Genomic DNA, 23502 nt, shown 5'->3' with positions numbered 1-23502 from the left:
GCTGCTGAAGGGGTTTCTGTTCCCAACATTTCAGTAGCTTTAATTCTTTCTCATTAAAGCTGGCAGTGTCTGACCAACCACCCAACTCCATCCTTCTTATTATTTTTCCAAATTTTGGTCACATCTTTGTTTTGAAAAATAACGACTGTAAAAGTTTTCAGGGGCAGGAGCATTTTGTTTTGTTTGCAAAGAATGAGGAGCCTCTGGTTAATCTGTGGGAGATTATCTGAATCAGAGGAAGTCTGGGAAACATATGGACAATCTCGTCTCCCTCATTAGGAGATAAAGAGCCCTCGTTCCTCATTTCCATCCCAGCGCTGGAGATAACAGCTTTGCCTTCCTGCTGGATATCGTGTCAAACAGATCCAGATTGGAAACAAAGCTCTTTTCCCTGATATGGGAACCAGGAGCAGGATCCTCGTGTTTTTATATTAAACCCCAGTGTGAAATAATAATAAACTGACCCTTGTTGTACCTTCTTATGTTGTCAGGCAGCTTTAGTGTTCTCTGTGAGGAATTGTGTAGCCAAGGCAGAGCTTTGCCATGGGCACACTGGCCTGGCTGGCACCGGGCAGGAGTGGGAGCATCTCGACATCCCTGAGCTCCATCCCACACGGGATTGTTTGAGTCCAGCCATAGAGGAGGAGGGGGTTGGCTCAAGAAATAAAACATGTAATTCCCAAAAGTGAAATTCATATGTAAATGCAAAGTGCACCAGGTAAAACAACAGACACTTATTTGATTTGTTTGGCATTTTTTCCTTTTCAAAGGGTAGATCCCAAACAAGTGACACTACTAAAGGCATTCCTGCTGTATTCTCTGCCTTTTCTTCCTCTTTTTCTTCTTTACTAATTGTATCCAGGTATTAAATATATATATATTTAAGAAGTTTGCAGATTTTTCAGACCTAGGACTTCATTTAATTTTCTTTCTCAATCCTCCACGTTATCATCCCAGTGCCTGGCGAAGAGCATGAGGAACTCCCCTCCCTCCCTGCCTTTCCCAGCCTCCCTGGGCTCCCAGAGCACTGGCACATTCCTGCCCGCACCGGAGCAGCCAAATTAAATATTAACTGCTGGAAACGTTCCCCGTTTCTCTCTCTCACAGATCACCTGGGTGAGGCTCCTGCTCTGATCTGGCCGCCAGCGGTGCCTGTGATGCTGAGGCACATTCCAGCAGCTCTTCGGAGGGGAGGGGTCCCATCCCAGAGCAGAGGGGCTGAACCCAGAGGGGAGGGGTCCCATCCCAGAGCAGGGGCGTGGGACAGGGCAGTGCTGGGGCTGGGACAGGGCTGGGACAGGGCTGGGCTCCCCGGGCCGGGCACCGGGAGCACGGCAGGAAGGCAAAGCACAGCCAGGAGCTCCAGGAGCGCCGCGGAGCCTCCCCGGCACCTGCCGGGGCCATCGTGCCATAAACCTGCCCGCAGACAGCCCAGAGCCGGGGAACGCCCTGAGAGCCGCGCCCGCCGGGCGCCGGGGACCGGGACAGGGCTGGGGGACACAGGGGACACAGGGGACACACAGGGCCGTGGGGACACAGGGGACACAGCCTGGCCGGGTTAGCTGGTTAACTGGCCAGGTTAGTGGGTTAACTGTGTGGTCAGCACATGGCAGCCCTGGCGGGTCCCCTGCTCCAGGGCAGGCGGTGGGATGTGCTCAAACCCCAGCGCTGTGTGAGGAGCAGCCAGCCAGCCAGCCAGCCAGCCAGCCAGCCAGCCAGCCACCCATCCATCCATCCATCCATCCATCCATCCATCCCTCCATCCATCCATCCATCCCTCCATCCATCCATCCATCCATCCATCCATCCATCCATCCCTCCATCCATCCATCCATCCATCCATCCATCCATCCATCCATCCATCCCTCCATCCATCCCTCCATCCATCCATCCATCCATCCATCCCTCCATCCATCCATCCATCCATCCCTCCATCCATCCATCCATCCCTCCATCCATCCATCCCTCCATCCATCCATCCATCCATCCATCCATCCATCCCTCCATCCATCCATCCATCCATCCCTCCATCCATCCCTCCATCCATCCATCCCTCCATCCATCCCTCCATCCATCCATCCATCCATCCATCCATCCATCCATCCATCCATCCCAGTCTGGGCACCATGGGCACTGCTCCATCCATCCATCCATCCATCCATCCATCCATCCATCCATCCCTCCATCCATCCATCCCTTTGGGAACATGGCTCAGGGGACCCTGGGGGCAAGGAGGGTGCTCAGTTGGCGTGGGACAGGCAAGCCCCTCCTTTTGTCACTTTACTGAAGGGACACCAAAAGCCTTCCCCAGCCTTGCAAACCCTCCAATCAATCTATCTATCTCTCTTTCTGTCTCTTCAGGAAACCACAGTCCCCAATTTCTTGCGAAGACGCTGCTAATTCACACGGGTCTGGTCGAGACCTACTTTCAGACACATCATCTGCTACCAGACACCCTCCAAACAAGCATTTTATAGCACGTTTTCCCAGCCCGAGGAATTAACCAACACAGAGAAAGTATTTGGAGGAGTATTTGGGTTCACAGCATACAAGAGACCACATCACTTCACTGGAACAATTTCTCTGGCTGACAGTTCCTATCTGGATGCACCAGCCCCATCCAGCCCTGCCCAAAGCAAAATAATCAGAATTAAAATATAGGAAGATGACAAGAGTGTTGTTTCTGTCTTGCTCTCATCAAAGCCACGTCAAAAAAAAGAGTTTCAGGGTTTTGTTCTGTAATCACACATTGCTCAAGAGCTGCAAACAGGGTGATGGACCCCCAGGTAACCAAAGCAGGGTGACGAGCACAGAGCCCACAGACAGACAGACAGACAGACAGAGGACAGACAGAACACACCACACACTTCACTCTGACACACACCAAAAACCTCCAGGATCTGCTTTTCTGTGTCACAGCTGCTCAAAGAACATCCATCCCATTTGTCAGTGTCCAGGCTCCTGGCCCTGCTCCAGTGGGGCACAGCCATGGCCAGAGAGGCAGAGCAGTGCCTGCCCAGTACAGACCAGTTGGGGCAATGGGCATACTGGGACCCAGGGTGACATCCCCAGAGCTGGGGTTAATGATCAGCTCATTCTGTAAACACCAGCTGGATTCTCTAACTCCGGATTTAAAGTTGTAATTCTCTTTCTAATTAAGTAGATATTTTATAGCTACACATCATAAAAATCAGACTGCAAGTAACTAATCATCAGGTCATATTTTAATTGGGGTTTTTTTGTTTGGTTGGTTTTTTTTTTTAATGAAAAGGGCATCCTTTGTCTCTTGTGCTTTTGAAGGGGATATAAAGAAAAATATGAAAGATACTGTTACAGAAGGAGAGAAAAATAAATAAGAAGTGAGTCCATTCAACAGGTTTACAGTCTGCATGTTACAGGCATGGAGCAGAAACCTGCTTTAAAATAGGATTTAAGGAGCCTAAGGAATCAAAATCAAGCCTGTCATGCTAAGAAATACTGTTGGAGAAATTACATTCAATGCCATCAGTACAACAAGCTGAACCACTAATGACAGGCAGCAGCTTTGGGAAAAACGGATTTCTCTGCTATAATTCAATATGGGAATAAAGTAGCTAAGAGGAACCATTTAACTCTGTTTATTTTTGTCTTTATCTGTGTAAAGCAATACTGTGTGCTGCACAGAGTGGCCTGAACAGCATTTTGGGAGGTGAGCAGGTTTATTCTCCCTCACACAGGCAGCAGGTTTGGAAAAGTGCTTCCATAAATACAGCAAAAGTCACAGCAAACCCCTCAGCACTTTGCATGTCACAGTAAGCAGAGGAACTGTTAATGAGAACAGGATAATTGTAACTAAACATTAATTCCTCTCTATTTATTTTGGTACAAGGTCGGTTCTGATGTTATTTCTTCCCTTGCCAAGTTATACCAAACACTCTGCCCAAAGGTGTTGCAGGCAGGAGAAAACAAAGACTGAATTAATCCCTGATGGGAACAGGAAAAGTCATCTTGGGATCCTTTGAGGTTACTACTGAAATCCTTCTAGGAAATAACAGAAATCAAAGCAGAGGGGAGAGCATCTGCTCATCAGCTCCAGCTCTGGGCACAGGATGGGGATGAAGGACGTGCACTGGTCCTGGGGGAAGGCAGGGATGGGGCTGGGACAGGCACCGGGGTCACAGCACTCCTGAAACACAACCAAACCCTGGATTCAAAGGGATTTTAGGGAAATCCAGCCATCTAAAGCATCCTGTGACACTTCTCTGCATGAAGCACCAGCACTATGTAAGGATTGCCCTGAAATGCACAACAGCTGATTGAAAGGAAATAACAAAAAAAACACCCTGAAAGACAAATGGGCACTGAAAATAATTTGCCCCCAGATCAGGGCAAGTTATTTCTCTGTGGCAGATCTCTGGACACAAACCTCAGAGAAGCAGCATTTCTTAGGGTGGTCGATAGCCAAAGAATTCCCTGCAGAAATATTGTGTTGAAATACAAAGAAACTAGAATATCCCCATACAACATAAAGAAAAATAAACATTAGGGTGATAAAGCACTTCCTCTCCTGTCAGAAATGTATTGCTACATATAAAATCATGGCAATTGAACCTCATACATGAGGTTTTTAAATTCGGGCCTCTGTAGAAAAGTGCTCCAACAGGATGATGTTTGTTTTCCCTGGCTGCTGCTCACCCTGGAGAGCCCCCAGCCATTGTGCTCCTGCAGGAGGAGGATTTCCGCCAGTAAACCTGCCAGGGGAACACAACCAGGCATCCCAGGAGCTGGATTTCTTGAGGAGAATGGAAAACTCCTCGAGTGCCAGGAGCTGCGCAATAACAAAGTCGATGTGAGCGGCCCAGGGTCCACCAGGTAATGTCATGTTTGTTCTGAGACTCTCCAGAGGGGAAAGGAGATGCTGGGACTGTTTAGAGATAAAGAGGGAAAGTCCAAATTACTTTAAAACCAGCATTCCAAGGATGGAGGGAGCCCCTGGAATGGTTCCCACATCCTGAGGCGTTTCCCAGCTCAGCTGAGGGCAGGAGTGCTGTGTGTCCCTGCAGAGCCAGCCTGGGAGCTGCTCCTGGTACCTGCACCTACAGGGGATATTGCTGGGTGGTTTCACTTGTAACCCAGCTCTCAGGGTTTGGGTTTTTGCACTCTGTCTCTCAGTTACTGCACCTGCAGAAGGCACAGGCCCTGCATGTCCCACTTCCCCCCCTCCTGCCTCAGCACAGGGCAGGCCCCCCTCACAGTTTGTTGCTGCACAAACACTGAACTCACATTTCCTTTGCTGGATAAACCAAACTGGGTCACTTTCTCTCTCTGCAGGAACTCCTGGTTCCATCTGACTGTCCCAGCACCACCGTGCACACACAGGCTCACTCCCCAGCAGGTCACTGAACCAGCCTTCCCCAGGAAAGGCCACATGCAGCAGGAATCTTTTAGAACTTATTTAGTTATAAAAGAGACCTTGGAGAACTGTCACCTTATTATTACCTGTTCAGCTCCTCCCTGATGTACCTGTGCAGCACAGCACAGGGTCCTTGTGCAGGCAGGGCAGCAGCACCACGGCCCCTCTTTAACCCCTTGGGTACCAAATCCCGTCTGATGCAGCTCCTGGGGCAGGTGGATCCATCCCCTCCCTCCTGGTTCAGCACCACCCGCTGCTCCTGCCCCTCATCTGGGCAGGGGACAGTCCCCAGCCCCTGCCCAGCTCCCTCAGGGTCTTCGGAAATACCTCAGGGTATTTCCCCAGGGTGTTTGGGAAGCTGGGCTGTGCCAGGCTTAGTCCCCACCTTTCCCATCAGAAAGAAGGAATCAGGCCAAACAGCAAGTGGGCTGTGTCTGCCCCTGAACAGCTTCACCAAACAGAGCAGGTCTCTGGAGAGGAACAAGAATTCCTAAGACTGAGCCTTGGGGCAGCTGAGAGCACAGGATTTATTTCAAAAGGCAGCAGGCAAGCTGCTGGATTGCTTCATTTATCAAATAACTTGATTATTTCATCTGGAGGGTTATTTGTGAGACCTTCCATCCTGTGACTCTTCTGTGGCTGTGTCAGGAAGTGAGGCGAGAGTGCAAGAATGAACAAAGCAGCAGTGAAATGTTCCACTTCACTTATGTGGGTCAAAATCTCGATAAGGCAAGAGAAAACTGAAAGGAAGATGAGTCCTGCAGGCACCTTGCCCTGACATCAGGTCCCTGCAGTGCTCTGCCCCCAGGTGTTTGTGTGCTCGGGGCAGGCCCTGATGCTGCTGATCCAAAAGCTGCTCTGAGCAAACAGGGGAAGCTGTGAGTGTTTCCATGAGGCTGCTGCACACCTGGATGCTGCCCAGGGAGGTGAGCACACCTCACCAGCCACAGGAGGGTGCTGGGCTGGTGTACAGGCTGCACAAAGGGTAAAGCTCCTCCTGGCCTCCAGGAAGACTATTTTTACCTTAAATATTTTTAGAAAGTGAAAACCGAATTGAAAGCAAGCAGAAGTCAGCTGAATCAGTGTCTCCATTACTGCCAACGTGAGCTGTTAAACCCTGAGTCCCCAGTGTGGCAGTGACAGGGTCAGGACAGGCTGGGGGGACCCACACAGAGGTGTCAGCTCATCCCAGTGTCCAGGACTGGCTGGGCAGCCGCCCCTCACACAGCTCAGCCCTGAACCCACGGCCCCTGTGCAGCCTGTGGGCAGCCCTGCTCTTCTGGAGACCGTTCTTATAAATCATTGTGAAATAAGGCAGAGCAGGAGCTGCTGTGGCACAGAGCACTGCAGAGAGCTGGGGGCAAGGAGCAGGGAGACCTGAGCCCAGGGCAGCACTGCCTGGGCAAAAGGTGATGGGAACAAAGGCAAACATGGGAAATTCCCTCTAAAAGTCAGGAAAAAAACATTGCAGGACATTTTACACTTTCCAAGCTGCAGAGGACCTGAGGTTTGGTTGGGTTTGGAATGAATAAGGAGCAGATCCATGTGTTTCCTCCTGGGTGTGGAGCTGGCTGTGAATTCCCTCCAGAGACAGGTTTGGTTGGCACCTGGGGAGGGGACTGAGAGCAGCCCAGTGTCCTGGGCCTGGCTTGCCTGGGAAGTGGCAGCTGGGCTGGGAGCTCCAAGCTGGGCTGGCAGAGCCCGGGCAGCCCCCAGCCCCTCGCCCTGCCCTCACCACTCTTCCCAGGAACAGTTATTTTTAGGTCACTCACCGCCACTAAAACATACTTGGACTGTTTTCAGGCTGACTCACAGCTGAATTCCTGTTCTGGAGGCATTTCTCAGCCCACACCCAAAATAAGGGAAGACAAAACAAAATGAAACCAGAAAAACCTTGTCTGAATCAGAAGCAAAGCCCGTGTCCAGCTGTGCTGATGGCAGTGCCTGCAGCCCGAGGGTGCCTCTGCCTGGGGGAACCTGCACCCACAACCCACTGCCCATCACCTGCACCCCTCAGCCCAGCTCAGGTGAGTCAGGTACTGCTCTGGAGCTTTATTAATTTAATTTTTTCCATGTATTACTCAGGAGTAGAAGAATTAAGCAGAGAGGAACACGTATGTAAAGCTTGAATGTAGTATTGTTTATTCTCTTTTTTGTCACGTTTTTAATTGCAAGACCAGCAGCATCACTGTGTAATGATCAGACAGTTCTCTCATTAATTTAGGGATCTCAGTCACTCAGAAGGAGCAGATGACCCTGCTCACCCCAGTGGACACAGCAAAACAAATAACTGACCATATTAATCCACAAAAACTGCCACTGCACGTTGTTTACAAGGAGAAAGCAGCTCCTGGCCATGGACACACGGGCATGGGATGTCACGTGCTGTGCAGACACCTCTGGAGGGGACAGTGGCCCCAGCCCTGCCCCGGGGCCTGGGCAGGACAGTGACAAGGACCCAGGCATGGCTGGGCAGTGACACCTGGATGTGTTGGGCTGGCAGTGCCTCCTCTGCCAGGGAACCCAGCCTGGAGGGGGAAATCTAAATTGGCAAAGCACCTTGAGCTCCTGCACGGCTGTTTGTGTGCTACAAAAACCCTAAAGCAAGTGAGTTTCTTCTGCATTTCTGCCAAGAGCTCAGGGTCAGCTCCCAGGCAGGCCCAGGAGTGCTGCTGTGTGTGTGGGGCTGGAACCAGAGCCTGCTCTGATAACCCTGTCACAGGGCTGTGCCAGGGCACAGGACCCTGGGACATGCACCAAGGCACATGCTGAGCTTTCATGGACACCCCAGAGAGCAGCAAATAAAGTAAAACAACACAGAGGAGCCTTTTTGTGGTTTTTTAATGCAGTTTATTATCCAGGGGCTGGTGCCACCTGAAGCACCCGAAGCACAGTGAAGCACATTGCAGGTGACTGGTGCATGTGAGAGCAGAACCCAGGATGAGCTGGGTGGGGCCCCATGGCTGTGCCATTCCCTGTGCCAGCAGTGAGTCCCTGTGTCAGGAGGTGACTGGAACATGAGAGCAGAACCCAGGATGAGCTGGGTGAGACCTGACAGTTCTGTTTTTCTCTGTGAGAGCAGTGAGTCCCTGTAACTGACACATGTGAGAGCAGAACCCAGGATGAGCTGGGTGGGATCCCATGGCTGTGCTGTTCTCTGCACCAGCAGAGTCCCTGCACCAGCAGTGAGTCCCTGTGTCACCAGTGAGTCTCTGTCCCACCAGTGAGTCCCTGTGTCAGGTGACTGACAAATCCAAGAGCAGGACCCAGGATGAGCTGGGTGGGACCCCATGGCTGTGCCATTCCTGTGTCACCAGTGAGTCCCTGTGCCAGCAGGTGACTGACAAATCCAAGAGCAGGACCCAGGACAAGCTAGGTGAGACCTGACAGCTGTGCCATTCCCTGTGCCATTCCTGTGTCACCAGTGAGTCCCTGTGCCAGCAGGTAACCGGCACATCTGAGATCAGAACCCAGGATGAGCTGGGTGACACCTGAAGCTGTGCCATTCCCGTGCCAGCAGTGAGTCCCCGGACAGGGCTGGGCGCCTGCAGGAGTGCAGCAGGGGAGGGGAGAGGAGGGGAGGGGGCTGCCCACACCCTGCCCACCGTCCCTCTCAGCAAGCCCGGGCAGCCGGAGCTCAGAGCAGCTCAGGACTCCATCGACCCTTCCCCCTGTCTGTCTGAAGTCGGGTCAGTCCATTGCAGAGTAACTTGTGCAGCTGATCGATCCTGCAGGGATCAGGCAGGGACTGGCTCCTCATTAGCGAACTGCTTCATTAGTGGAACTGCTAATGAAGTTTGAACTCTGAGGTGTAAATTCTGCTTCGGGCTATCGATTCCACGGGCACTTACAGACAGTTCTATTGAAGACAGGTAACTCCACACCCCAGAAGTGGCTGTGAGCCCACGTGGGCGTGCCTGGCTGTCCTGATGATGTATGAAGGCACATTCTGTCCCAGCCCAGGCCCACGTTATGGCTCACAAAGCAGCTGTCTGAGAGCACTGTGTTCTCCTTCCAAGAGCTGACCTGATGGACTTTTGATTGCAGTATTGATGGGCTGTGGGGTATCCCAGCCCCAGGGCAGGGTCCTGCTGTCCTGCTGGGGGTGAGCAGAACATCCCTCCTGGTTTGCAGCTCAGCAGAAGTTCTCCTGTACAATAAGGTAACAGCTGCATTTAGAGGAACACAACCAGCTCATACCTATTCTACTGCATAAAAAAAGTTATCTAGAAAAAAAAGGCACATTGTTGAATGTTATCCCTGTGAGAGTTTCCTCTCAGACCTCTCCCACTACAAGGGGTCTCCTTTCTCCTTCACTTCCCCGTGGCTGTCAGCCTGCCCAGGAGCTGCCTCGTTTTGGCCATCAGCATCTCCCTGAAGTGGTCCCCCATGAGGAAATAAAACACAGGGTTAATGGCACTGTTTAGAAAGGCGAAGGGTCTGGTGATGATGTAGATGGTGGTGATGATTTCCTGAGTGGACTCAGAGACGTTCAGGGCCGGGATACGGGACGCGATCCGCACGTTGCGCATGACGTGGTAGGGGGTGAAGAGCAGGGAGAAGATAACCACGGTGAGGATCACCAGGGCCAGGGGCTTCTCCAGGGTCAGGGCAGAGCTGATCTGCTCACTCCTGTTCTTGAGGAAACGAACCATCTTCACGTAGAAGCAGCACATGGTGAGGAGAGGAATGAGGAAGCCGAAGACGGTCAGGAACATGCTGTAGATGAGGTTGGTGACAGGCTCCCCAGAGCTGGCGTAATCAACACACCTGTAATTATTGCTGGGGACGAGAGGCTCCAGGAAATGCACCAGGGGCAGCAGCTCCAGGATCACCCCGATCCAGATGGCAACAGACACCATGACAGCTGTTCTCCTCTTCTGCAGGACGTGGTCCCTGAAGGGGTGTTTGATCAGCAGGTACCGGTCCACGCTGATGGCCGTGAGGAACAGGATGCTGCTGTACAGGTTGGCGTGCAGCAGGAACCTGTTGCTGTGGCACAGGATGCCCTCCTTTGACCACTGATCTCGGGAGTAGCTGTTCACCAGTATCGGCAGAGTGCACAGAAATAGCAAATCTGAGATGGATAAATTGAACAGGTAGATGTTGCCGCTTTTCCATTTTTTCAGGCAGAAAATGTAACCAAACACCACAATGGTGTTTCCAAGGGCACCTAAAATGAACTCAAGGCTGTACATGGTGGAGAGATAATACTTTTCTAGTACTCTGTTGGTCAGGGAATAGTCACTGGTCTCGTTCCCAGCCTAGAAAATCAAAAGGAGAAAATAATCAGCAAACCCAAGTGACAGATCATTGCTCAGTTATTGTTGTATCAGTGCTGGAATCAGTGAGTGCAGCCTGCAATTTCCTTCCAGCCTACAGGGTGAGGAGATACGTGACCTCGAACAATGTCTCTCACACGTGGGATTGGTACTTGCAGACACTGAGTTACAGAACAAGATGAAAACTCTCCTGAGGAAAGACCTGTGTGAGGAACTTGTGTGGGAGCATCACCTGGGTGGAGGCACCAGCCACAAGGTTCCAGCTGCTGCCTGCCCAGACGCAGGGCAGTGCCAGGGGCCAGGAAAGTGAAACCAGCCCGTGGGTGCCCTGTCAGAGCCTCGTGGAGTCATCTGCCCCTGTTACCCAACGCTGGTCCCGTGGGTGCTCCCTCATCTCTGAGGCAGAGCTCTGCTGAGGGATGGAGGCACCAGCTTGGAACTCGTTAGGGAGCCAGGAGAGATGTGTTTGTTAAATTAACCCAGCCCCAAATCGAGCTCTTTGTGCTGGTAACTGAGTACCAGAAGTGCACGGAGGATGGAGCACATCTCCTGGGCATCCTGCCAAGGCTCTCTTCAAAGCTGCATCACACATCAGCTTTCTTTCTTTCTAAAGGCTGGTTTAAAAAGTGCTTTCAGGCCCAGGAAAGGAAAGAGAGCAGGATCTCAAGTGTTTACTCCTCTCGTCCTCAGCAAAGCCACCTGTCCCTGCAGGACACACACAGCTTTTGGTGAGAGCCTTGGATAAAGTGTCAGCAAACTCCTGGAAAGCAGGGGAAACCAAATGCCAAAAGTGGGATACAGATCAAAACCGAACTCAAGCTAAGGTTAAACATTTCCAAAGGTGTTTTGGTGTCAAGAACTCATTCATGTCTCTGCCCTCAAAGCACTGTGTTTCATTTCAAAGGGAGATCATGGGGCAGAACGAAAACTTCATAGAGCTTTTTTTCCATCAAGTCTCTCCACAGTTACCCTGTGCCCCCCAGGAGACAGAAATGCTGCAGAGTGCTCACTCTGCTCAACCTCACCTGCTTCACCTGCAGAGCCCTGTCTGCTCAGCTCTGGAGGGGAAACTCAACACCTCAGTGAGATTCTGAATCCAGAGAGCACAATACAGACATCAGCACCTCAAATAGGGATGGCAATTTAGAGTTTGGTATGGAGAGATACCCTGATTTAGCAAATTGTTAGGAAAAGGCTGATGGATCAGTTTAAAGGCAAGAAGGTAAAGCAGTTGGAAGCCCAGTCAGAAATGGGCTTGGCACAGGAACAGGAGAGGCTGCCCAGCACTGGACCCCTTACCATGGCCAGGGCTGTGCTGCTGCAGGTCCTGGCAGAGCTGTGAGATTCCTGCAGAGCTGTGGAGTCCTGGCAGAGCTGTGGGGTCCTGGTAGAGCTGTGGGATCCTGGTAGAGCTGTGGGGTCCTGGCAGAGCTGTGGGGTCCCTGCAGAGCTGTAGAATCCCTACAGAGCTGTAAGGTCCTGGCTGTGGGATCCCAGCAGGGCTGTAAGATCCTGGCTGTGGTGTCTCAGCAGAGCTGTAGGGTCCTGGCTCTGGTGTCCCTGCAGAGTTATAAGATCCTGGCTGTGGTGTCCCTGCAGAGCTGTGGTGTCCCGGTAGAGCTGTGGTGTCCCTATAGAGCTGTAGGGTCCTGGTTGTGGTGTCCCTGCAGAGCTGTAGGGTCCCGGTAGGGCTGTGATGTCCCGGCAGAGCTATAAGGTCCTGGCTTTGGTGTCCCAGCAGAGCTGTGGTGTCCCTATAGAGCTGTAGGGTCCTGTATGTGATGTCCCTGCAGAGCTGTAAGGTCCTGTCTGTGGTGTCCCTGGTGCAGCCCCACCGCCGCCTCCTTGGCGCAGGATTCAATCATTAACGAGGGAGGCGAAGGCGGGATCTGCCGGGGTGAGTTGCCGAGATGCAAACGACACTTCCCCTTCTCGGGAACCCACTGGAGCCCGGGGAGGGAGAGGACACCCAGTGCTGCCATCCCACAGCTGGGACAGCCGGGGCAGGGCCGGGAAAGAGGGATTTGGGTTTCCACAGCAGCACATCACTGCTCAAAGCTCACTCCTTACCCAGCATTGATAGATAAACCATTGCCAGAGACAAAAATATAATGAATGCTGCTAATGCAGAATGAAAAAACCCCACGGTGACCAATTCCAGCCCCTCTGCCATGGGCAGGGACCACCAGACCAGGCTGCTCCAGGCCCATCCAACCCAGCCTTGAACATCCCCAGGAACAGCAGCCACTTCTCCTCCACCTCCTCTTCATTGTGATCCACTTCACAGTTAGCAAATATTAACCCTATTAGGGTAAACACAAAGCTGTTGTAGTTTTTCTCTGTGGACAAGGCCAATAAATCAGCTCATATTTAGCCACTACAGAAGCTGATTTAAATTTTCCCCCATGGCTAATAACAAGCACTGCCTTCTCATTTACCACCCTTTATTTTGTTCTTTCGGACAACCGCTGCTGCACTGAAGGATAAAATAGTGCTGAACAAATGGAGCATTTCTTCCTTCCTGCTGCAGTAACTCCTCACAAAACTGGTGAGGGAGCAAGAACTGCTCCTCAATGTCATTGCAGTGGGTTTGGATTGGTCCCTGCTTTACGGCTCTGTGACTACTGCATCAGTTGGTTTTATTTCTGAGCCGTTTCTAACCCTCGGTTATTTCGGGGCTGTCCCAGTCACACACTCCGGGCACCTGTAATTCCATTGCAGGACTCCTGTCCCTGAGGAACCCCCAGCTGGGTCTCAGCAGCCTCTCTGTGGCTGTGCCGGGGTGTTTGGTGCCCTGCAGCTCCTGGCCTGGCAGGCTGGAGCCCTGGAGCCTCTGCTGGGGGAGTTCAGCAGAAGGAAACCCCAGAGCTGAGTGGGGTGACCTGTGCTGGGACCTCCCTGAGCCCTCTGTGGGGACACGGGCCCGGCTGAGCACTCCAGAGCTCAGCCAACACTCCTACCCAGGAGTAGTGTCGGGTTCTGGGCTTTGGGTGGTTTGTTGGGGATTTTTTGGGTTTTTAACCAGTGTAGAACTTCAACAAAAAGTGAAGGATTCCTGAGGTGGGTGACAGGGTTGGTGGGGATATTGTGAGGATGGTTTGTTTCCTCCTTGGCTCACTTGCAATGAACCCAATTCTCTCATTCACCAACCACTGCAGCCTGTGGGAGGAGAGTCTGTGATCAGGGTCCCTGTGCTTGGGCATCCCTGGGGGTTTGATCTCTGCTCCCAGAGCTGGCCCCAGGCAGGGCCGTGAGCCTGAGCTTTGTCCTTGACTGTCAACCACCAAATCCATCCTCCCTTCGAGGGAAGGCTTTTGGAGCTTTACCAAAGCCTTCCCTTGTGGTGGTTTGTCTTGTTTGCTGGTGTGGATAAATGGGCTGCTCACTGCAGCTCCAGCCTCTCCTGCCAGCAGCATCAATAGTGCAGCTTCCACTGTCTCATTTTGTGCCTCACCAGGCAACTCCAATCCCAAAAGTCTATTTTAGGAACCTCAACAAAAACATCCAGCCCAATATCAATCATGAGTCCATATTTAGGTGCTGGTGCTTAAAAGCCATTTACTTCCAATTTCAGTGCCAAGAGAGTCCTGTAAAAACACACAGGGGAAGGTTGGCAATTTTTGGCTGGCATTGGTTCTTGGAACACAAATTCTTCTTCTGCCTCACAGGCAGGAATTCAGTGTCCCTGACACAGCTGATGCCTGAGCCACTTGATGGAGGAAACAGAACCTTGGTGGACAGGGAGGATGGGCAGGTTTGCCCCAGCTGGGCTGGCACAGACACCTCCAGCAGCCCTGAGGGGAGGCAGAGCCATCTGACCCCAACCCTCCACCCAGAGCTGCTCTGTCAGCAACATCCCAACAGTGCTGCAGGGCAGGAGAACAACCAAAGCCAGGCTGGGTCACAGTGAGGGGTGTGATGTGACGTGGGCATGTCCCCTCCCAATGAAAACCACAACCATCCTCCCCCAGCAGTCCCTTAAGCAAGTCTGGCTTCCTGGAAACCCCAACTGGGCTCATTCCATTGCATTCACAACCCAGAAATGCCCAGCCCAGGAAACACTCGTGTGGACGTGACCCTAAAACTGTACAGAAAACCAGACCAAAGGTGCCACTGGGCAAAACCCCAAAGCCCAACATCCCCAGGAACACTGAGAGGCTGTTAATGAACTCCAAATATGGGAGGATAAAACTGCAGTGGAACTGCCTGTGGGAGCAGACAGGAGCCCAGACTGTGTTGAGTGCTGGCAGTGCTGGCAGTGCTGCAGGGACACCCCAGGAACAGCTCCACACACTCTGGGATGGAGCACACGAGCACAGATGTGCATCCAGAGGTGTGCAAACCCTACTCCAGCCCTGCCCCTTCCCTGCTGGGCAGCCTCAGCCCTGCCCCATCCTCAGCAGGGTGAGCAGAGCTGCCCCTGGGGCTGGCTGCAGCAGCCTCCCCTTGGCACTCCTGCCACTGCTCCCCCATGGATGGGACACCGAGGGACACAACACACTGCACTGGCATCAAAAACAGGTTTAATGTTCATGTTCAACTGAAGAAAGGTGGAAAACAGGGATCATCCCGTGCACGTTCCATCTGAACAGGACACACACGCTCAGGGAAAATAACCCAGAATTATTGAAGGTTCATTGCCTTTTATGCAAAAAGAAAAACAGGACACATGAAGTACCTGCTCAGTGTTTGATTTGCTTAAACCAACAGCCATCCCCTGCATTCATGCTTCAGTCAAAACTTTTAGGGTTTATATTTAACGCACAAAGCATTTACTCAGAAATCATTTGTTCCACACACCCAGCTGAACCACGTTTCTTTTACAGGACTATAAAGCTACTAAGCGAATTCTACTTTTAAGAAATCATATATAAAATCTGATAAACAGTTTTAATGACAATTAGAGCACCTAGTACATGACTAAGGAGGTAAGTGGAGCACAGACCATGCAGCAGGGTTATTGTAAGGCTGGGACCTTCACGGCTTCCTTTCTCCAGTGAATATCTAGTGCTGGTTTGTTTCACTATTTCCTGCTAGTTCAAAGATTAAAGAAAGGAAGTAGAAATAAGATAAATGCTTTTTTAAAAACCCAAATAAACAAAACCCCCCAAACCAACAAACGAAAAGCCCAAAACACTTGTACAATTTTTCATCCATCCCCTGGGTTTCCAAGTGCTTCCCTCAGGCTGTGCAGGGCAGGAGGAGCAGCCCCAGCCCAGCCTGTGATGGGCAGGTCCCTGCAGTGCCCGGAGCCTCCTGCAGCCTCCTGGTGCTCCTGCTGAGCCCATCACCCCTGGCAGCAGTGGGGCCCTGCTGCACATCCCACAGAGCCAGAGGGGACAGGAGGGGACAGCCACTGACACAGCCCGTGTGCCCACAGTGACCTGGGCCCTGGCACCATGGCCTGGACATGTGGTGACAGGAATAAAGAAGCACAACAGGGACAAGACACCAAACCCTGGAGGCTGCAGGGCCAGAAGAGGAGCCCCAGGGCAGCCCTGGGATTTGAGGGTTTGAGGCTCAGACAATGATGGCACTGGAGGAACGTGTGGGTTGGGATCAGAATGATTCCTGCCGGGAAGGGGGGAGATGCTGCAGCCACAACAGTGCAGGAATGGCAGGGGAGACACAATCCTGGTCAGGATCCAGCACAGGATCCAGCACAGGATCCAGCACAGGATCCCAACACAGGATCCAGCAGAAAATCCCATCACAGGATCCAGCACAGAATAAAGCACAGGATCCCAGCACAAGATCCAGCCCAGTTCCCAGCACAGGATCCAGCTCAGGATCAGACACAGGATCCCAGGACAGGATCCCAGCCCAGGATCTAACACAGGATCCCAGCCCATCCCCAGCCCATCCCCAGCCCATCCTCAGCCCACCCCCATCCCCAGCCCCCCAGCAGAGCCCCCGCCCCGCTCACAGGTTGTCCCTGAGCCAGTCCAGGCAGGTGGCGAGCAGGCGGTGCGCCAGGGCCAGCTCGAAGGGCCAGGACAGGAAGGTGAGGGCCCCGTGGAAGGCGTCCCGGGCGTGGTGCAGGGTGACGGGCACGCCGGCGGCGCGCAGCCGGGCCGCGTACATCAGCCCGTCGTCCCTGAGCACGTCGTGCTGGCAGGTGAGCAGCAGCGCCGGGGGCAGGCGGCGCAGCCGGGGCTCCTCGGCCAGCAGGGGGGACGCGCGGGGGTCCAGCAGCCCCGGGGGGCCCCGGGCCGGCCCCGCCGCGGGGGTGCGGTAGGTGTGAGCCCCGGCCAGCCCCGCGGGCAGCCAGCGGCTCCAGTTCACCGCCGGCAGCAGCGGCCCGGCCTCGGCGGGGATGTGCCTGTTGCTGGCCATGGCCTCTCGCAGGGCGCGCTCCGAGCTGAAATACTCGCTCCAGAAGCGCACCATCAGCGCCCGGCTCAGCACCGGCTTGGCCGCGTTGTCCCGGTAGCTCGGCAGGTCCAGGTCCAGCGCCTGCAGCGCCGGGTAGATCAGCACCTGCGCCTTGAGCCGGGTCTGCACCGCGGGGTCCTCCGACAGCTGGGGAAACAGAAACCACTGCGGGGTCAGTTCTCCCTCACCGACAGGGCATCTCAGGGGAAGAATCGGGACACGCCTTTGGCAACATGGGCACAATGAGATTGTCAGTAAAACCAGGATAAGGAAATTCTGAATCTGTGGGCACGTCATCTAAAACACCATGCTGCAACAAAAACTCCCAATCATCAAACATAATTTTATTTCTTATATTGAAGGATAGTGATTTTGGGGAAATACTCTTTTTGAAATTTTGATACTTTCTGAAGTATTTACAAAACATTTTCTATGGCTACAGGAAATTTCTATTCTTACTCATGAAACTTTCACATTTCTGTGTCTCTTTAAAACCAATGAGGGTGGAACATGGGTGACATGGGGCAAACCATGACAACTTATAAAAATGAACTCAATACAAAGAACAAACACATCCATAAAACTGATAAAACCAAACCCACAGCACTGCACTGCCCGCTGAGCTGCTCCCAGTGATGGTGAAACCCCCAAAGAGCCGATGCTGAGGGCAGAGCAGCCCTGCTGTACCTGCTGTGCCACGGCCGCTGCCAGGTTTCCCCCGGCGCTGTCCCCGGCCACGCACACCCGCCCAGGGTCCACCCCGTGCTGGGCCAGCACCGGCCTCTGCAGGAACCACTTGGTCACCGCGTACACGTCCTCAAACTGGGCAGGGAAATGGTGAGGAGGGGCCAGCCTGTAGCTGGGGGAGGCAAGAGAAGCGTGTCAGGACCTGCTGTTAGGCAAGAGAAGGGTTTGCTGTCCAGGGATGTTGATTTCTGTGCCCAGAGAAGTGAGAACTGTCTGTCCCAGAGCATCCACCTCATTGCCCACCCTTCTTCTCCATAAAGCCAAAGTAGCCACCAGCCACAATTCCCCACTGCCGCCCTGCCAGCCTCTGCTCACAAAGGTTTGTAGGGCAGCAGGAAAGCAGGGGACCAAACACAGAAACACGGAAAAATCAGATTAATTCACTTCAAAGCCTCACCCCAACTGGAAGGAGAATATCTCTTACTTGACTGACACCACGACAGCATCGAGCTCGTTTGAGATCCGCCGTGTCAGGACATCGTAGGCCTGCATGCCTGGAAGGAAAGGCCAGTGTGTGTGGGATGGACACTGACACCAGAGCTGCCTGTTCCCCTGGGAATGGACACCCAGAGCTGCCTGTTCCCCTGGGAATGGACACCCAGAGCTGCCTGTTCCCCTGGGAATAGACACCCAGAGCTGCCTGTTCCCCTGGGAATGGACACTGACACCCAGAGCTGCCTGTTCCCCTGGGAATGGACACCCAGAGCTGCCTGTTCCCCTGGGAATGGACACCCAGAGCTGCCTGTTCCTCTGGGAATGGACACTCACACCCAGAGCTCTCTGCTCCTCTTGGCAGCAGCTTCCAGCTGACTTTCCCAAACCTCCCCCTGCTTTCAGCTGGTGACACACCAGTCCCCTGTCCCTCCCTGTGCCATCTCCCACTACCCAAAAGGCAGCACTTGACGGGGATGCTGAGATCTTTCCCACAGACCCAGGGCAGCGATGCAGCAGAACTCACCTGCATCTCCCAGGCACCAGCCCCCGCCGTGGAAGAAGATCACGGCCCTCCTGAGCCCTCCAGGTGCCCTCCTGGGCACGAACAGGCGCACGGGGACGTTGCTGAACTCCGTGTCTGTCACGGTGACGTTTTCATCCGACGTGGGAGGGACGAGCGAGATCACTGTGAACAGCCTCATGCCCTCCATGTAGTTCCACCCCAGCAGCTCAGCCACCTCCGACTGAAGCACAGGACAAGGGGAAACTGTTTATCCTGAGATCTGATCCCCACTGAGCCATTTGGTGCTCTGGGCACAGGTGTGAGGCTGCTGTAGGAGTCAGCACAGCAGGGCACAGCATCCCTCTGCAGCTGGCAGTGCAAGGAGCGCTCTGAGACACGAGCTGACACTGCCACCAGCTGCCCAGCAAGGCCAGAGACAGCTCCTGGTGTCCTGTGCTGTGGGGACAGCCCGGGGGACACTCTGCAGCAGCACTGTGGCTCCTCCAGCCATGGGACCACCCCCAGCAATGGGACATGACCCCCTTCCCACCCCAGCCTCATCACATCACCATTGAAACAATAAGAAATAAAGCCCAGTTCTTACATGTTATCTAAAGGTGAAAGCAGATGAAATTCAGAGCAGGTTTGAGTTTTAAAAGAAGGAAAACCGCCAGGCCTGGTGCAGAACCAGGTGCAGAACCCGTTTGAAGTTTGGCTTCGAAGAGGTGGTTTTTTGTCCCCAGTCAGAATGTGAACCCCCCACCTGAACTGATCCCCTGGTGAGGGGTGTAACCCCAGCCCTCAGACTGTGACAGTGCAGGCAAACACTCTGACCCTGCCTGGTGTATTCATTTCTCTGACAATTGTATTTAAATCCACTGTTTAATCACCATTGACATAAAACCAGGTTTTGGGCAGCCTGGTCTAGTGGAAGGTGTCCCTGCCCTTGGTAGGAGGGTGGAACGAGATGAAATTTAAGATCTTTTCCAACCCAAACCGGTCTATGACTGTCAGATTTCATGACATAATCTTCTTTTTCAGGAGTTAGAGCAGCACAGAGCCCAGCCCTCGCTGGCAGCCTTTGATGGGATTGTCACCACGGTTTTGAGTCACCTCTCCCTGCAGGCTCAGGGCAGGTGGTGCCAGGAGGAGCCCTGCCAACCCCAGTTCTGGAACTGGGATGGAGGTGAGTGGGCAGGGCCTGGCACAGGCACAGGGAAACACAGGTCCTCGCCATCAGCTCCATGAAAACAAACAAACCCCTCCCCGAGCCAGAGCTGCCGTTTTAGCCACGACCCTGACACAGTTCACAGAAACATTTCTCAGTTGTGGCTTTTCCCCCAAGGATTAACAGCCTGACAAAACAAATATCTCAGTCAAAGTGAGTCCTGCTGTGACTCCAGTGAGCCCGTGGAAGCCCCGCGGGGGGAGGAATTCCCTGAGCCCAGCACTGAGGATCCCCAGTGCTCTCAGAGCTGTGTTTTCCTCAAGTGGACAATTTACATTGTGGGAAACCCGGGGCTGCTGCCTGTGCTTTCCAGGCCATGATCAATAAAAGGAACTGGTGCCCTCATCTGAAAATCCCTCACTGTCCCAGTGTGAGGTTTCTGGGTGTTAGGGGGTAACAGCAAATCCACTTTGGGGTTTGGGATCCTGGTGCTTTGGAAAGGATTTCCCCATCACTGCCTCCCTCCTGCACAGAGGAGCAGGGACAGACCCCCCAAACCCGGCTGTGCCTGGGCAGGGCAGTGGCCTCAGGCCTTCCAGCAGTTCAGGCTCCAGAGGGGCAGCAGCTGGGATGAGGCACCTCGGGGATGTTCCCCTCAGCCCGACACGGGCAGCTCCTGAGTGGGGCCCAAATCTGGGGTTTGGTGCTTCCACAGAGCTGGGCTGAGGAGGGAGGGATGTCACACCACAACAGCAAAACCATCGTGTTGTGTTTTGTGCTTTCTTCAGGTGTTTCACACCAAGGGCACCTCCTGAAACAGCTGAGGGCTCTGGGGTCAAAGAGCACAGCCAGGGGCAGGTTTGCTCTCAGGGCTGTTCCCCACCCTGGCAGCTCATGGGCACAGGGCAGGAGCATCAACAGGCAGGGAGACATTCCCAGCTGCAGAGAGGGGGCACCCAGGGACTCTGAGCACACCCAGCAGGGCAGCCCTGAAAAGGCTCTCCCTGCCAACAAGGGCTGCCTCACACAGAGATGTTGTTTGCTCGGTTTCCAGGCCGGTTTTGTCAGTGGATTTCCATGACACCGCAAAAATCAATAGAAGGTGGGACGTCCCTGCCCTGACTCCCAGCGCTGCCAGGGGGCTGAGCACACGGGGGATGATTCAGGCAGCAGGGCTTTATCTGCACAGCCCTGCAGAGCCACAGGAGCCTGTCTGTGCTTGCCACAGTCACATCCCATATCCCTGGGGTTACCCTGAACGGCCCTTTCTCACGGCTGCAGGATCAAATCTTCTGTACATCGCTTTATGTCAGAGTCACTGTCACTTTGGTGCTTCATTTCAGCTGCTCCTGCCCCTTTGTGAGGGCACCACCGTTCCCATACAGCACATGTTCCCATACAGCACATGTTCCCATGCAGCACATGTTCCCATGCAGCACATGTTCCCATACAGCACATGTTCTCATACGACACATGATCCCATACAACACACGATCCCATACAGCACATGCATTGCCGTGTCCGTGAGCCCCTGGGGAACTCCCGGGACAAGGGAACCCCCAGGACACAGGAACCCCCCGGGACACAGGAACCCCCAGGATAAGGGAACCCCCCGGGACAAGGGAACCCCCGCCCCACAGGAACCCCCGGGATAAGGGAACCCCCCGCCCCACAGCCCGGCCCTCCCGGCCCCTCCATCCTCACCAGGTGCTCCAGGCTCCTCATGGCAGCCGAGATCAGCATCACGGTCCCGGGCTGGGCCACGTCCTCGGGGACGGGGCTGTAGATGTAGTAGCCCAGGAGGGCGGTGAGGAGGCCCAGGCACAGCAGCCTGTTCCCCATCCTGCAGCTCCGCTCCGGCCCTGCCAGAGCCGCTCCCGGCGCTCCCGACGAGCCAGCGCGGGGCAAAGTTAATCCTGTGTTGTGCTTGGGGCCCGGCCAGGAGGTGGTTTCTTGTCCTGTCACTGGGGGCAGAGGTTGCTCCACTTGGTTGTGCAGCGGCCAGAACAACAGGTTTGCCCAGCGGGGCCGGGCAGTCCTGAACCGGGTACCGAACCCTGAACCCAGCCCGGTACCGAGCCCCGAGCCCCGACCCGAACCCTGAACCGAGCCCTGAACCGAACCCTGAACTGAGCTCCAAACCCAGCCCAGGACCAGCCCAGGACCAGCCCCGAACCCAGCCCAGGACCAGCCCAGGACCAGCCCCGGACCCAGCCCAGGACCAGCCCCGAACCCAGCCCAGGACCCAGCCCAGGACCAGCCCAGGACCAGCCCCAAACCCAGCCCCGGACCCAGCCCAGGACCGGCCCAGGACCAGCCCCGGACCAGCCCCGGACCCAGCCCAGGACCCAGCCCAGGACCCAGCCCAGGACCCAGCCCTGAACCCAGCCCAGGACCAGCCCAGGACCAGCCCCGGACCCAGCCCAGGACCAGCCCAGGACCCAGCCCAGGACCCAGCCCTGAACCCAGCCCAGGACCAGCCCAGGACCGGCCCAGGACCCAGCCCAGGACCAGCCCAGGACCAGCCCAGGACCCAGCCCAGGACCAGCCCAGGACCAGCCCAGGACCCAGCCCAGGACCCAGCCCAGGACCAGCCCAGGACCAGCCCAGGACCAGCCCAGGACCCAGCCCAGGACCAGCCCTGAACCCAGCCCAGGACCAGCCCAGGACCCAGCCCAGGACCAGCCCAGGACCAGCCCAGGGCCGGCCCAGGGCCAGCCCAGGGCCAGCCCAGGGCCAGCCCAGGACCAGCCCAGGGCCAGCCCTGAACCCAGCCCAGGACCAGCCCAGGACCCAGCCCAGGACCAGCCCAGGACCAGCCCAGGACCAGCCCAGGACCCAGCCCAGGACCAGCCCAGGACTCAGCCCCGCTGCCCCTCCCTGCCCTGGGTCACAGCAGTTTTACCTTTTCCGTTTAAAATGTGTGTGATTTCCTTGGCTAAAGCCCCAGCAGCCGCAGATCAGCACAGCCCCTGCTCTCTGCAGCTTCCTGGGGAGGAGCAGAGCAGGAAACAGAAGGAGGAACCAGGTGCCACCAGCCCGAACACAGATGAAGATCGGTCCTTGGGCAAGCTTTCAGACATTTCTGTAACTCCTGGGCACCTCCAAACTATTCAGAGGTGTCCCAGGGCTGGGGACAGAGGTGTCCTATGGGGACAGAGGTGTCCCATGTCAGGGGGCAGAGGTGTCAGGCTGGGGACAGCCAGCCCTCGGTGCCCAGTCCCCCGGCAGGGCTGTGGGGCAGTTGAAAGGGCTGTGGGGCAATAACTCCACACCCCGGGACCCTGCAGGCACTCCACAGGAGGGAACAGATGTCCCCAGAGCCCGGGGCCGGTGCGGGGTGGGGGGAGCGGGAACGCTGCAGGAGCCTCGGGCTCTCCCCAGAGGATTTGAGGGAAGGAAGGGAGAAGCCACCGGGAGGCGGTGCAGCCCTGCCCACGGTCTGCTCCCGGCCCGGGCACCGCCAAGGAGGAGCCGGAGCGGCGGGGCAGGGGGCCCTTCCCTCCCGCCGGGACAGGGACAGGGACAGGGACAGGGACAGGGACAGGGACAGGGATGGGACAGGGACAGGACAGGGACAGGGACCTGGGGACTCCCAGGA

At 54.8% G+C, this 23502-nt stretch overlaps 2 protein-coding genes across 2 annotated transcripts; both read right to left on the bottom strand.

The window, feature by feature from the left end:
- Positions 1–9629: 9629 nt before the first annotated feature.
- On the bottom strand, positions 9630–11068 carry SUCNR1 (succinate receptor 1; the record flags this gene model as incomplete). The annotated part of the gene is made up of 2 exons (XM_083868236.1): positions 9630–10656; positions 11039–11068. 2 exons carry the CDS (start codon positions 11066–11068, stop codon positions 9706–9708), a joined length of 981 nt encoding a protein of 326 aa, XP_083724362.1. The 3' UTR covers positions 9630–9705.
- A 5489-nt stretch (positions 11069–16557) lies between these two features.
- Positions 16558–22888, bottom strand: AADAC (arylacetamide deacetylase). The gene is made up of 6 exons (XM_083868172.1): positions 22807–22888; positions 21606–21865; positions 18755–18974; positions 18221–18290; positions 17737–17908; positions 16558–17196 (listed from the first exon to the last, which is right to left on the bottom strand). The coding sequence occupies exons 2-6, from the start codon at positions 21741–21743 to the stop codon at positions 16597–16599; spliced, it is 1200 nt and encodes a 399-aa protein (XP_083724298.1). The 5' UTR covers positions 21744–21865; positions 22807–22888; the 3' UTR covers positions 16558–16596.
- Positions 22889–23502: the final 614 nt, after the last annotated feature.

The sequence above is a fragment of the Zosterops lateralis genome, assembly GCF_965231275.1.
Source record: "Zosterops lateralis genome assembly, chromosome: 10".
Taxonomy (NCBI): Eukaryota; Metazoa; Chordata; class Aves; order Passeriformes; family Zosteropidae; genus Zosterops; species Zosterops lateralis.
This window is presented reverse-complemented; position numbering and strand designations above follow the sequence as displayed.